At 59.9% G+C, this 14,827-nt stretch overlaps 1 protein-coding gene and 1 pseudogene across 1 annotated transcript in view; one reads left to right on the top strand and one right to left on the bottom strand.

Moving 5' to 3' along the window:
* Positions 1–14,827, bottom strand: part of CACNA1I (calcium voltage-gated channel subunit alpha1 I) — a 102,237-nt gene that overhangs the window by 24,264 nt on the left and 63,146 nt on the right. Inside the window, exons 7-11 of the mRNA XM_011369120.1 lie at positions 12,170–12,482; positions 9,254–9,675; positions 1,573–1,724; positions 799–984; positions 382–506 (exon numbers count right to left, since the gene is read on the bottom strand). Of these exons, the coding sequence (XP_011367422.1) occupies positions 382–506; positions 799–984; positions 1,573–1,724; positions 9,254–9,675; positions 12,170–12,482 (1,198 nt within the window). The remainder of the gene's footprint in view (positions 1–381; positions 507–798; positions 985–1,572; positions 1,725–9,253; positions 9,676–12,169; positions 12,483–14,827) is intronic.
* Positions 4,382–4,500, top strand: LOC111745048 (annotated as a pseudogene).

Here is a 14,827-nt window from a genome sequence, read left to right on the forward strand (position 1 = left end):
CCTGTCCTCTATCCTACGCATGTGTCAGCCCTATCCCGCCCCACACAAGCCCACCCTTCCTCCTCCTCCTGCTCCCTCTGCCCCCATCGCACTGTGTGTCACACTCATTCAACCATGCCCCCATTATACAGGAGAGACAGTCTCAGGGAAGGCTCCTATGTGCCCAAAGTCTCCAGGTGGGCGGTCCAGCTCCCAGAGCCAGTGCTAGCCGGCCTGTCCACATGCCCTGGACCTGCCCACTAGAGGCCAGAGTTCAGGGGCCTCCCTGTCAGGCCGCCCTCGCCTCTGGATTCTCTGAGGATGGGGGAACCTCCGAAAAGTGATCCTGGGTGGGGGGCCTGGGAGAAACCCCTTCTCCAGACACACAGGGACACATGCTACCACCCACCTGGAACACTGTGACAATGGCCCACAGCAGGGAGTCGAAGTTCTTCCTGTCCGGGACCGTGTCCCCTGTGTCTGTGCGGAGGCTGAATTTGCAGCCAAAGATGTGCATCCCGAGAATGCTGGGGAGGGATGGAGGTGGCTCGAGGGCCTCGCACACAGCAAGCTCTTGCCCGCCCACCCGGCGTCATTCCCAGAACAACCCAGAAAGATGGGAGGGGGCCGCGCTGGTCCCATTTCACAGATGTGAACTCAGGCTCAGAGGGGAAGTACTGTCCCAGAGCCATGGGGGATTAAGTGATGGTGGCAGGATTCACACACAGGTGCAGAGTGTGGTCTGGAGATCTCAACCAGCCACTGCTGCTACCTACTGCCGGCCACGAAGGCGTGGTCCCCAGGGTGGGCGGGGCTCACCTGAAGATGAAGATGAAGAGCATGAGCAGCATGCAGAAGGTGGCCACGTTGTCCATGGTCTTCATGAGCACCACCAGTTGGCGCCGCAGCGCCGGCATGAAGCGCACCAGCTTCAGCACCCGCAGCAGCCGGAAGGTCCGCAGCACCGACAGCCCACCGTCTGCCTGCCCCACGATCTCCCAGATGCTGCGTGCGGAGGGGTGGGGAGAGGCGAGAGGCAGGAGGCGTCAGCGGGATGCAGGGAGGTGAGACAGTGAGCTTCCATTCATCCATCCAACCAGTAATGTGTTTCGCGGGTCATTGCTGCTTGCTAAGCTGGGGGCTCTAAAGCGAGAGCCTGTGGGCCACCCTCCCCCGAGATGTCTGGAATTCAGGAGGCCCGCGAAGATCACTGAGCTCTTTGAGATTTCAATATTTTTTTGATTATGAACGGGAACAACAAAATGCGGAGAATTAGCAGAGTTCCTGTGATCTTGGGGTTGATCGAAACCTCTGATATTTTTGCATCACGTGATGATGGATGCAGATATTTCTGAGTATAATTCATGCTCATCCCTTCTTTGGGATGACAGTAGTCACAGATCCACTGCTAGATCTCGCTATTTTGTGCATTCATCCAGAAGCGTGTATATTGCTAAATCACACACATTTTTAAATATTTTGTTAACTGCGTTTCGGTGTGATTGGCTTCCTTTGGTCTCGTGTGCTTCACTTACTGGCCGGGTCAGTGCAGTAAGCCCCCTTCCCCCTGCTCTGCCTCCGGGCCCACGGCACCTGATGATGACGATGATGCTGTCGAAGATGTTGTAGGGGTTGCGCAGGTAGTCGAAGAGCCCGAAGGCGGCCAGTTTCAGGAGCATCTCCAGGGCGAACATGCTGGTGAAGACCACGTTGCAGATCTCCAGGACATTGGTCAGCTCCTCGGGCTGTGGGGCGTTGGGGCAGGGCGGGGCCGGTCAGGCAGAGGGCAGCCATGGATATACCCTCGGGACGCGCATCAGGTCTAGGACCCCAAAGAGGCGGTGAGGGCTGGCTCTGCCACCTGGCTGCATGGGCCGGCAGGTCAGTGTCCTCGCTGAAGGTCCCCTCTGTCCCTTGCACATTGTTCTGGAGGACCTTGCAACTCTCCTGCCTGGGGTCCTGAGAGGGCCACTGAGATGGTGGGACTCCCATGAGGCTGACCTTCCACAAATTTGGACATAGTGCTATTGCTGCACAAGGAGGGAGGCCTCACGGTCCCCACTTTACACATGAGGAAACTGAGGCTCAGAAGCCAGCCGGAGGTCACATGATACAAAGCAAAATGAGAAGGCAGACCAGTGGTTGCCAGACACTCCCTGTTGACCATGACCTTAACCCTTTCAGTGAGCACTCGCCATGTGCAGGATCTGTTCTCTGCACTTTATGGGCACCACTTCCCTAGTCCCTCATAAGGCCCATTCCACAGATTCAGAGAAGGCCAGTCCCCTGCCTGAGGCTACAGAGCTACTAAGGGGCAGAGCCAGGACTAGAACCCAGGCAACCTGGCTCTGGGGCTCCCGCCCTTAACCCCTTCCTGGGCAGACCTCCCTACTCAGCCCTTCCCGCTCCCCCATGCCCCTACTCCCCAGCAACAGCCATCTCAGGATTGTGGGGGCTGGAGACCACCAAGCCCTGTGAAGGAAGGATGGAGACCATGCACCTACTGTGTGCCACAACGACTCTTAATTCACTCAAGCACCCTGGTCAGAACTTCACCCACTTCTTAGAGGAGGACACCGAGGCCCAGAGAAATTAATGGTTAAAGTCACCAGCTGGTCACTGGCCCCAGAGCCACCTTTGGCTTCCGGAGCTGTTTACCTCCTGGTTTTTAGCAGCAGGTGACACCCCTGAAACGAGATCATCTCAGCAACCCTGGGATATAAAACAGGCCACACTGGGGGCAGGGTTCCAGGTCCACCCCACCCCTCCTCAGCCTCAGTTTCCTCACCCATAAAATAAGGGGCGCGGGGGGGAGAGGGTGAGATGACATTCGTTCCAAACCTCTCTGCTAAGAGCCATACCAGGCCCCAGATCCTCTCTTCCTTCCATGACCCTCTGGGATTGGTGAAATGTCTGATTTCTGCTCACCATGGAGTCAGGTTGCTCCCGCCTGAATCACAGACAGGTAAAAGGACCATTTGATAGGCCTGAGCATGCGGTCATGCTGAACTTGACACCCAACACGATTACTGATGCCTCGGACAACCCGTGAGGCTGTGGTAGCCATAGCCATCTCCATTTTACAGATGAGAAAACTGAGGCTCAAAAAAGTGGACGGACTTGCTCAGGGCCACCCAGCAGGGATATGGCAGAGCCAGGCACTGAAACAAGGCAGACTGCAATCTGCTCTCCATCACACACGCCGACCCCCTGCCCGAACTCATGCGCTCATCCATTCTCTCCTTCATTCACCGGAGCATGCATTCCACAGGGCTTCCCAGCGTCCGCTAGCTGCTGGCTTGTGCTACCCAGGGCAGCCAGTGTCGTGAGTCAGGACACACTCTCTGTCCCCAAGAAGCACAGGCTCCAGTGGTAAAGCCCAGCGCGCAAGTTAACAAACCAGTCGGAGCGGGCTAAAAACAGTAGAAAGTCCACGGTAGTTTGGGGAACGGTGATAGCGGAGTCGGGAGCAGCTTCCTGGAGGAAGTGACATCTCAGCAGAGCCCTCAAGGCTGAGAGGGAGAGCAGGCGACAGAGAAAAGAGGAGAAGGTGTCCAGACAGTGACCAGCCGAGCAAGGGCTGGAGACGGGAGGGCTGTCACCTAGCCTCAGCCTAGCCCCTCCACCCAGACACAGGATACCTCGGGGGCCTGACTTTGATTCCATTTAGGTTAAAAGGAGAATGGAAAAAAAGAACCACCCAACCGCCCGCTTCCCGCCTGGTGCCCGGGAAATCTAATAAAACTGCCAACTCCTCTCAAGCTCAGATGAAAGGAAAAGTCCCCATTTCTATCTGTAATTACATTTGACTCACAAAATGGTCCTGAAAGAGGAGCGAGACCCTGAGACGGGCCCCTCGGTGGGGAGGGGCAGGGAACCCGCATCCCTGGCTGAGTCCAGGGCCCAGATGCTGCTCAAAGCCACTGATTTCCCTGCCCAATCAAAATGACGTCTGGGAGATGAAAAATGTGGACGCCGACAGTCCATAATGGCAGATCACCCGCTCTGGGCCACACGTGCTGCACACACACTCCGCCCGCAATCGATGCGCGGAGCCTGCCACTCTCGGAAAGGTCACCCGCTCGCTTCCCTCCCCCCTCACAACAGCTGTTTCTCTCGTCAAGTGCACACCTGTTAATCTTTTTCTAATGGACCATCCATCACTCCTGTGAGCATTTTTTCTGGGAGAGAGACAGTGAGTGGGAGAGAAAGAGAGAGACACACAGACAAATATAGACACAGCAAGTGAGAGACCAAGGGGGAGGTATGTGGAGAGGGACAGGGCAGCCATAAGAGAGATGGACAGCCAGACAAATACAGACACCAGGAGTGAGAGGCAAAGGCAGGGTGTGGAGAGACAAGACGGAGGGAGAAAAACACAGGTAAAAATACACGATGAAGGGTCGACGGCCATGCCACCCTGAACACGCCCGATCTCGTCTGACCTCGGAAGCCAAGCAGAGTTGGGCCTGGTTACTACTCAGACGGGAGACCACCTAGGAAAATCGGGTGCTGTAGGCTTTAAAAAAAAAAAAACAAGGACCAAGATCGTGACACTGTGGGACTCACAGTCAGAGCCAGGAAGTAAGAGAGAACAGGCAGGGCAGAGAGACAGACAGACAGAGGCTGCGAATGGAGCAGCTGGAGATGGCAAAGGGCAGAAAACCCAGGTCAAGCCAGAGGCAGGCGGGTAGAGGGTGGGTGAGGAGGGGCTGCAATCTGGAAGTGAGGCCAGAGCAAAGGGAGAGGGAGCAGGAGCAGGGCCAGCTCATCCCTGTGCGACGCCAGGCTTGAGAGGCACCAGGCAGCCCAGCCTCTGGCCACTTCTGCAAGGGTAGGTGAGGGCCCTGTGGCGCAGAGGTCTTAACTGTCCCCAGGAATCCTCGAGCCCAGCACCGTCCCCATGATAATAACGGCAGCTGGTGTTGTCTCCCACGTGCCAGGCGGTGCACTTTCCACGAGTTGTCTCACCTAAGCTTCAAACATTACCCTATGGCATCCCCACTTACACACAGGGGACCTGAGGCTGCCTAGGTCCATGGCCAAGTGACTGCCTAGGGCCATGGCCAGCCACTGGCGGAATCAGATCTCAAACCCAGGTCTCTCCCCCTGGTCCACCCCACCCCCATGGCCCAGGCACCTTCACCAGCCCTGGTTTTCTGACTTGAGGCTCCAGTTCAGTGCAGACACGTTACTGCCCTGCTTACAAGCTTTCCATGGCTCCCCACTGCCATGAGGATAAAGCCAGCCTCAAGACCCTTCATGGATGAACAGCTCCCCCAGTCTCCTGAGCTGTCTGCCCTGTGTGCACAGCCTCTTTGAGGACTCAGGGTCCTTTGAGTGGACGCCTATGCTCCGAGTCCTTGCTCCTGTCCCTCCTCTATCTCACTGATGAAATCCTAATCGCCCTTCAGAATCCATCACCAGTGCCACTCCCTCCATGAAGCCTTCCCTGACTGCAGCCCATGTTGGTATCTCTTTCCCCTAAACCCCCAATATCAGGCACTAAGTCACCCCATCCTCCTCCTCCCAGGGTCACCCCAGACCAAGGTCAGCAGTGACTTGGGGGCTGCTAAAGTGAGAATAAAGCCTGCCTTGACCCATCCACTGATCTGGCGGCTTGAATTCAGTGCCCTGGGAGCTGGGGCCAGTGGACAAGCCCCAGCCTGGGTCATCCCTGTACCCCTGCCCTGCTGCCTATTCAGCTCGATTCTCTGTTTTTCGTTGTCTAAGTTGGTGACCATCCTCCAACTCCAGGACAGCCTTGCCCAGCTCTGGAGGGGTCCTGTGCCTGGGTGAGTGACTGATGGGAGAGGGAAAAACGGAGACAGAGACTGTTCCCAGGAGCGGTGTCTCCGGTCCCGCCTCCCGTCCACTTTGTGGAACCTCCAATTCAACCTCAGCACCCCAAAGCCCGGCTCTGACAACTGCTCACCCTGTCACCTGGGGCAAGCCGTTCTACCTCACTGAGCCTCAGTTTCCCCATCTTTCCAGTGGGAATAAGACACTCGCCCTGCCTGCCCCACGGGGCTGCCATGAGGATCACACCAGCAGGAAATGTGAGGACGCGTGACAGCAGGTGATTGATGGGGGGGCTGGCACCCACGCAGACCCCACCTCAGTTATGGACCGTTCTGGGCCCATTCTCCTCCCAGGTGCAGACTTCAGCATCATCTGATCACCTTGTGGGTCACAAACCTCCTGCCTGGTTGACCTTCCCTTTAACCTGTCACTCCTCCCAGGCCAGCCCCTGCAACGATTGTCATCTGTGGGACCTGGTGACACTCACTCATGATTTTGGCAGCAGTGACCACCTAAAGGCCACGGGCACCCAACATCTCACCTCTCATTCGAGCATCATGACCGGGGCAGCAGGGGTGGGGGGTGGCCCCCCACTTTACAGATGGAATAGAGAAGCAGGGCCCAGGCTGTGCCCCGCCTCCCACTGTGGCCACACCAAGCTCCCTTCCTGGAGGGTGGGCAGCTGGGCCATGGTGGGGCCCCCAGCATGTCTTCCCTCCAAGGTCAGCACCCCTGCAGGAGAGGGGTTGTGCACCCCTGCTTTCTCCCCCTACTCCTCCCCTTCTCTCCCTGCCCCCTTGAGGCCCCAGGCCACCTTTCTCTGTAGGGGACACCTCTCTCTGCAGGTGCCACTCAGACAGGGCGGCTCAAAATAAACACCGGGGTGGGTAGTTTCCTGCAGAGCAATGTCTGGGAGTCAGGGGAGATGGAGCAAAAATACCGGCAGCCCGCAAGCAGGCCCTGCACGGAGCTCAGCCGAACAATGGCTGCCACTCCGAGGTGCTTTAAAAAGAACATTTTAAAAATTCTCCCTCCCCCTCACTTTTTCTTCAATTTTTTGAGGCTCCAGACAGCAGATGGTAAACTCACCCCAAAAGTGGTGGCGTAAGGCTCTAAGAAAAGATTCAAAAATAATTCCGAAGTAGTGAGCACCTACTATGTGCCAGACTTCTTAATGCATTGCTCCCTTCCAGCCACTCTGTGAGGAGGAGGCTTTGAGGACTCAGTATCCAGGCCTGACGTTTAGTAGGTGCTCAGTAAACAGGAGCTTGTGAAGAGAAGGGCACAAAGTTAGGGCACCTGCTCGGTAGATAAGGAAACTGGAGTGGATGCTAAGAAGGGACAGGAGACTGACCAGTGCGAACGGCCTCCCTAGCCCGGGGGGTGGTGGCACCCAGGGGTGCCTGTGATGCCAGAGAGAAGAGGCTCTACCTTATTTGAGGCTGGAAAGCTTGCTCAGGCAGGATATGGCAGGAGGGAGGAGGGAGAGGCTAGGCAGGGAGAGCCTGCAGGCTGGGGTACGGCCCACGGCCTGGCCTGGGGCTGGGGCCGGCAGGTGGAGGAAGAGACTGGAGCCAGAGGACAGAGCTGGCCCGGCCACTGTGCTGCCTTGGAGGGGCAGCTGAGAAGACAGAGACCAGTAGGACACTGGCAAACAGGCCTCTGAAGAATAATCCTAATTTGCAGCATATGCCAATTTCCATGGTGTAAACACTCCCACCCCGGCCGATTTCAAGCTACTGACTGATCTCAACGACAGCCTTGAAGAATTCTTCAGCGTTAGAGAATTGCTCTCGCAAGCTGGTTCCAGCAAGCCACTGGTGGGGACAGTGCCCCGGCCCTGGTGTAGCAGGACTGTGACAGGCCCCCTCGGTACCGCTCCACTCAGAAACTAGAGCCAGCACCCCAACCGCACCTGTTCCCTGTGGGACCTTCCCCAGGGACGCTGGCCGCCTGCAGGCCAGGACCACGCAAAGGCCACCGGGCTGGACCCCAGTTAAGTGGGTTCCGGACCGCCCGTCTCGCCAGCTTTACCCTGCAGAAAGCCTTCCCCCAGCCCTCCCCCAGCCCTCCCCAGAGACCTTTTTAATTAAGCCAGAACGGCTGGCAAACCAGCAGCTCCAAACAGTGTCGCGCAGCCCCAGGGGCCGCATTTAAGTAAATTGAATGGGGCCTGTGCCTGGCGAACTAATGAAGAGGGAAATGAGAGCGTGGCCCACCGCGGGGTGCAGGGCGGGTCTTCCACAGAGAGAAGGCCACGGGGAAGCAAAGGGGTCTCCAAATCCTGAACGCCGCGAGGCATCGGTCCTGCCACGGGAAGCTGGGGATCCACATCTAGCCCTTGGCTGGCCATGGCACTTTGGGCCAGTGACATCCCCTCCCTGGGCCTCAGGGTCTCCAGATGCCAAATGGGGTGTTATCACAGGGCTGGGGTGCAGGTTACGGGAGGAAACCTGCCTAGGGGCTGGCGGACAGAAAACAGTGTTTTTCTAAATGGAGCCAGGGCTGGACTTGTCACCCATGCTATCACCTGGGTGTGGCCTACAAACGGGGGACATCTGTGCTAACCCCACACAGCCCTCCATCCTATGTCCCTACACATAGGCGCCTCTGTTCTTGTATGCGACCTCCCCATGCTTCTGCCACCTCCCAGAAGCCATCCCCCCTTCCATGTGCTATCCTTCCTTGGGGACCCTTTCTCTGAACTCCTCTTACCTCTGAACCCCCAGCTGTACCCCTGATGGCTCAAGGAGTCTGGGACACTCCACTGAATTCAGCCAACACCCCCTGCACCCCCTGCATGCAGAGCTGAGGACAGAAGCAACTGCAGGGGTGGCGGAGCGGGGAGATGGGAGGCAGGCTTTGCCAGGCAACCACGGGGCCACCCTCAGGGCCTGCAGGAGAGTGGGTGAGTGGGAGCATCAAGGACAGGAGGATGTCCCACGGCCGAAGGCACGTTGTGGACGGAGCATGAAGAGACTCGAATATTAGTGGAAAGGCCCGAGTTTTGTGCCAAGGGCAATGGGGAGCTGCGGCAGGCTGTGGGCAGAGGAGAGCCCCACCTCTGGAAACATCACTCCAGCTGCTCTGGGGAGAATGGACAGGTGGGCTCATGAGGAGAGGCAATGAATGAAAGTTGGAGTCGGCAGGGACCAGCGGGAGATGGGCCACGGGTGCCCAGGTGTAATGTTGGGCTGCGTAGGTGTACGCAGACCCGGCTCTCCCTGGGTCTCGCCCCAAGTCGTCCGGTCCTAGCTCTGCTTCACTCATTCGGCCATTCAGCAGATACCTGAGCTCCTCTGTCCTGGGCTGGGCACTAAGGCCGCATGGAGGAAGTGGACCCGGGCTTGGTCAGTGGGGGAAACAGACACGCAGAGGGTGTTCGACACACCTGGGCTGGGTGTGGCTGGCTCGGGCGCCCCAGCCCTCCCGCACCGCGCCCGGCCCACGCCCCGCTGCCCACCCCACTGGCCTGCTCGTGGTGCTCGATGCCCATGCTGACGGTGTTGACCAGGATGGCCATCATGATGCCCCGGTTGAAGTACTTGCTGTCCACGATGCCTCGCAGCTTGGCTCGCGTCTCCCGCCACACGTCCCCACACAGCCGGGAAGCCCCGTCCGCCTGCTCCTCCTCGTCCTCCTTCCCCAGCCCCGAGGAGGCCCCATCCTCGCTGCTCCGGACCCCGTCCCCATCAGCCTCGTCCTCGCCACCGCCTGAGCCCCCTGAGCCAGAGCCCTCCTGGCCTGAGTCGGTGCTGCCCAGGCCTGACGGCCGCCGGCCTGCCTCTCGCAGGCAGCGGGGGCAGCTGGCGGGGTCGGAGGCCAGCATGGCAGAGATGGGCTGCACCAGCGTGTGGGGCGTTGGGTCCAAGGAGCTATGTCTCGGGCACAGCTCTGAAAAGCAAACAGAGGGCAGGGTCAGTGCCTCAGGTCACACTCAGGGGTCTGGAAGGAGGCAGCGCCCATCCACAGCAGGCCCTGGCCTAACCTTGGCACATAAGCCCTCTGTGCTCAGGCTCCTGTGGCCCCAGGCTCTGTCTGGAACACAGTAGCCCCACCCAGAGGCTGAGTGGCCTGCAGTTCCTGAGGTTCTTGGGCTGTGTTTTCCCCCGTGCAAAAGTGGGGACCGGGAGCGCCCACCACGCAGGGCTGTGGAGTTTGGAAAATGGCTGAGGAGTGGGGTTTCTACTGGTTAATACGCATGACGTGCTTGGGGCACATGTGCATGTTAACTGTCCTTGCTTCATCCCTTCCCGGCCTGTGGGCCTGGGTCAGTCACCGAACAGATTCTCCAGAACCCCAGCCCCTCCCTACCGTCCTGCTTGCTGAGGGCTGTGGAGTTTGGAAAATGGCTGAGGAGTTGCTTCTGAGAGAACAGGGGGTGCGGAGGGTGACCGTCCCTCAGAGGAAGCCGAGGTGGTCTCAGCGTTCCTCAGTTCTGCCTGAGCCCAGAGCCCATGTCCCAGAGAGGGAAAGAGACAGGAGCCCCAGGCAGGGGCCAAGCCCTCACTCCAGCAGGCAGCGGGGGCAGCTGGCAGGGTTGGAGGCCAGCATGACAGAGAGGGGCTGCACCAGCGTGTGGGGCCTTGGGTCCAAGGAGCACAAGCCGAGAGTCAGGGGGAGCGGGCAGGAGGGGCCCCCGGGGTGACAGGGGCGGGGCAGGAGCTCTGCTGGGGAGGGTGTCAGAAGCCTGGGCCAGGCTCGGACCCGGGTTACATGATCTGTAAACCATTTCAAAGGGAAGTCAGAGAGGAGCTCTCTGAGCGGTTTGGTTTCTTCTTTTATGTTTGTCTCTATTTTCCTAGAATAAACACGTTTTACTTTGTGCGAGCAAAAAAAAAAAAAAATTAATGTTAAAGGGAAAGAAACACAGGTAACGCCTATCCTCATTCCCACACCTGCCTCTAAACATCCCTCAGCCCCTCAGCGCCCTGGACAAGACCTTGACCTCGGGAGCCGGGGCCGGGTGGCCGAAGCCCACTCAGCCCTAGAACAGGGCAAAGTGCTTCTTCCGCCCAACACCCCACTACCCTTACTGGGGCCGGGCTCCCTGACACTTGTTTCCCGGGGACCGTCCCCACGCAGGTCCCCTGCAGAGGGTGGTGGGCAGCAGCAGGAAGCTCCTGCATAAACACCCCTCCCCGAATCGCCCAGGAACACCGGGTGCCAGCCTTGCCCAGAGCCCAGTTTCCTCCTCTAACCGCCGCCCCCCCCGCCCCCCCGCTCCCCTCCCCGCACCGTCTGGGTGCTGGGCCAGCCCACCGACCACCTGGAGCCTCGTCCCAGACCATGCCTGGAAGGCTGGTGCCCAGGACGGGTGGGTGGGTGGCAGCTCTGAGCATGAATTCTCCAGCTTGCCTCCCAAGAATCTCAGATCCCCAGAACGTGAGAGCTGCGGGAGCAGGGCCTGGGGAGGCTGACCCCACTGCGCGTGGCCTTGCTCTCCGTTTTCAGGGGGAAACTGAGGCCCACAATGGGGCCTGGGCTGTCCCGGTCACACACCTGAGCCTGCTCTGGGGCACAGTCCTGACACCTGCTGACTTCCTTCTTGGCAGAGACTGGGTCGGACCGAGCCCGGGGGGTGGGCCGCCTCTCACAGCACGTGCCCCCTCCCGAGGGAGGGACCCGTTTCTCCCTGGGGCGGCTCTGCAGAGCCCGAAACTGACATCCCAACGCTGAGTCTCTGGCACTGACACACTGTGTGACCTAAAGGGACGCCCTTCATCTCTTTGGACCTTCGTTTCCCATCTGGGGGCAGTATTGCTCACTGTGCCCCCTCTCCAGTCTGTTTTCCAGGACAGATGAGGAAACTAATGCAGAGCCCTTCGTGAGCCTGAAGTGCTAACTCTCAGAAACGACCTGTAACGGTGACAGGCCAGCGAGTGGAGAAATGAGCCCGAGGCAGGAGATCAGAGGAGCACAGTGTCCGCCTCGCGGGGCAGGCCGGGCCCCTGCCTTGCAGGTGGCTGAGCATCACCGTTCCTGTGCGCTAGCAAGCATGTGGTGACCCCAGGAACCCGTGCATGAGGCGAGGCCGGCTGTCATGGGAGGGAATTTTAGAGTGTCACACGACTGAAGACGTAGGATTGATCATGTCTTCAAGTGCGGATCCCCAGGGGGAAGGGCACACACTGGATTGGGGGCCACTCTTCTGGCGGGGGTGAGGGGGGGCTGCCTCCCCTGAGCCCAGGGCCAGCCCAGGCACTGGCAGGCAGGTGGTCGGAAAGCGGGAGGGAATGAGGGGTGCAGACTGGAGCTCCCAGGGGAGACCGGGCTTCTCAACCTGCCCGTGCTGGGGAGACAGGGGGACAGGCTCGGAGGCCCCCGTCGGAGGCACACGAGGCCCCCGCGGAGCACCCTGGAGGCCACGGGAGGCAGGGCCACTTACTGAAGTGCCTGGGCTCCTTGGCTTGGGGCGCGGGCTTGGCAGAGGTGGGGGCCCCTGGGCCCAAGGCCTGGCGCCGGCTCTGCAGGGCCTGGTAGAGGCCCAGGGCGCGGCGCTTGGCCTTGCGCAGGATGTGGCAGACGTACTGGAAGATCTCCTCGTAGCAGTCGCCGGGCTCGGCGTAGCTGGCCACCGTGCTGGACGACAGGAAGCGCTGCCGCTGCTCCAGCATCAGCCGGTGCTCCCGCTGCTTGGTCTCCGAGAACTGGGTCGCTATGACAACGAGGCACAGGTTGATCATGAAGAAGGATCCCACCTGTGACCAACGGGAGGAGAGGACAGGGATGGGGACGGAGGGGTCGGAGGGGTCGGAGGGGTCGGGGGGGGGAAGGCGGAAGTTGGGGTGGGGCAAGTGGGAGACGTGGAGAGACGAGGAGACAGAGGCAGAGCGAGCGGAGGGGTAGGAGGCAGAACGGAAGACCGGAGGAGGGGCAGGGACACAGATGAGACACAAACAGGGAAAGGACAGAGTGGGAGGCAGACGGCCAGAGACGGCCAGGGGCACAGAGAGACAAGAACGAGGAGAGACACCGAGAAAAAGGGAGACGGGCTCAGAGAAGGCAGAAGCAGAGACAGTGACGGGGCGGGGGGGACGGGGAGACGGAGGAGAGGAGGGCCCGGAGAGACAGAGAGGCACGCACGGGTGGGGAGGGAAGAGAGCGCTGAGGCCCGGCTGCAGGAGGAGGCCAGGGCCCAGGACCGGTGGCCCAGGCAGCTCCCCGGGCCCCACTGGGCCCAGCTTCCAAGCTCACTCCCCTCAGAGCCCTGGCCTTTAGCCACGGCTGCCCTCTCGCCTGGGACATCAGTGCTGAGGCCAAGGAGGGCGGCACAGCCCCCCCCAGGCTGTCCAGGCCCTGAGTCCCACCCAGCCCTGCCCTCTCTCTGGCCTTGCCTTTGGCCCCAGCCGGGTGTGACTTTATCTGGGCTTGGCTGGGGTGGTGGGGAGGGGCTACCCAGTTAGTGCTAGGAGTCCTGTCACCTCCAGTCTGAGGGTCCAGCTCCAGGGGCCACCACAGGCAGAAGAGCCCCTCCTGCCCTGAGGTCCAGAAGGCATGCCCCTCCCCTGCATTCGCTAAGCCTTTGAACCGGGCTCAGACACCTGCCCGGGAGTCCGTGGGTAGCTCTGCACCCTCCTCCAGGCTGCCCACCAGGAGGTTCCTGCAGGCTGCAGCCCCAGTCAGTGATTCGCCCTTCTCTCCTCTCCCCTACCGCATGGCTGGGGAGCTGGGGTTCTGGGACTGGGGTGGGGGCTTCCAGGCCCAGAGGACTCTGGGAAAATTCCCAGGTAAGAAAATTCTCAGTCATTTCCTAGTGACCCGCCCCGCACCAGGCCCGTGTGCGGGCCGCAGACCCCGCCCTCCAGCAACTCACACCTGCCAGTCTTCTTCACAACCTGCTCTGCAGCTACTGCCCCTGGGGGGCCCAGGCAGCTCCCCATCCCCTCTGGACCTCCATTTCCCCATCTGTAAAATGGAAGGCTTGGGCAAGACAAGCTTAGGACTTTTCCAGTCAGAGGGAGCACTGAGGGTTTGGGGCTGAGGGCTGAGCACCCCTCACCGGTTGTATGGCCCAAGCCAGGCACCTCACCTCTCTGGGGCTCGGGGCGCTCATCTGAGGAGTGAGCAGGTGACCCTACATGGCCAGACTCGGGAGGGTAAGTGACAGTATGATCACTCAGGCTCTGCTGTCTGGTCTGCCGCTGGGCCCCATTTCACTGTGAGCTCCGCAGCTATTACTGACCCCGGACTCCAGTCCCTAACTCCATTGGGAGGGGCAGACAGAGCATTCTCCAGCCTCTCTCTGGAATTCTAGGCTTCTCTAGCAACCCATTATTCACTGTCCCCTTTTCTGGAGGCTTCTGTTCGCTTCAGGGTCTCCAGAGCACCCCTGTCCAGATGGCTCTTCCTCCGGCTGCCACCCCGCCCCCACCCCCGCGACCACCTCCCACACACCTCTAGCCTTTAAGGCTCAATTCTGGTGTCACCTCCTCCGGGAAGCCTCCCGCTCTCCCATCCTTCCTCTGAGCTGGGTTAGGGGCCTCCTTGGGCTCCCTCAGCCTCTTGGGTGTCATGGCTCCCAAGATGCTGTCTGGTCACTGTCTGCTGTAGCCCATCTTCCCCTGTGAGACTGTGTGGTCCTCAGGGGCCGGGGGTGGGAGGTGGTGCCCAGCCCGACTCACAGCATCAGCTTCCCTGATGGTGTTGGGGAGTGACTGATCCAGTGGATGGATGGCGATGCTGAACAAAGCCTGGGTCCCCCCGCTTTTATCTGGTGTGTTTTCTTTTGGGTCCAATGCCTTGGCCTCCCCAGGAAGGCATCAGAGCAAAGCCAAACAGCAGGTATGTCTCAGGTCACCTGCCAGCTTGTCCTGAACCCCTAGGTCACGTCCCGCCAGCACAGGATGGGGTGCTGCCCTCAAGAGCCAAGCGCGCCCTCTCCTACCACCGGGAAGCCAGAGAATCCAGCTCACCGCAGCAGGGAGCCAGCACCGAGTCTCCCAAGACCGAATCACCTTGACATTTGGGGACTGTGTGGGGACTATGGCTGCGGCTGCAGTCAGGCATGACATGGCAGATGAGTTCGCTCTGGGGAGACTGTGTG

The sequence above is a fragment of the Pteropus vampyrus genome, unplaced genomic scaffold (genome assembly GCF_000151845.1).
Source record: "Pteropus vampyrus isolate Shadow unplaced genomic scaffold, Pvam_2.0 Scaffold145, whole genome shotgun sequence".
NCBI lineage: Eukaryota > Metazoa > Chordata > Mammalia > Chiroptera > Pteropodidae > Pteropus > Pteropus vampyrus.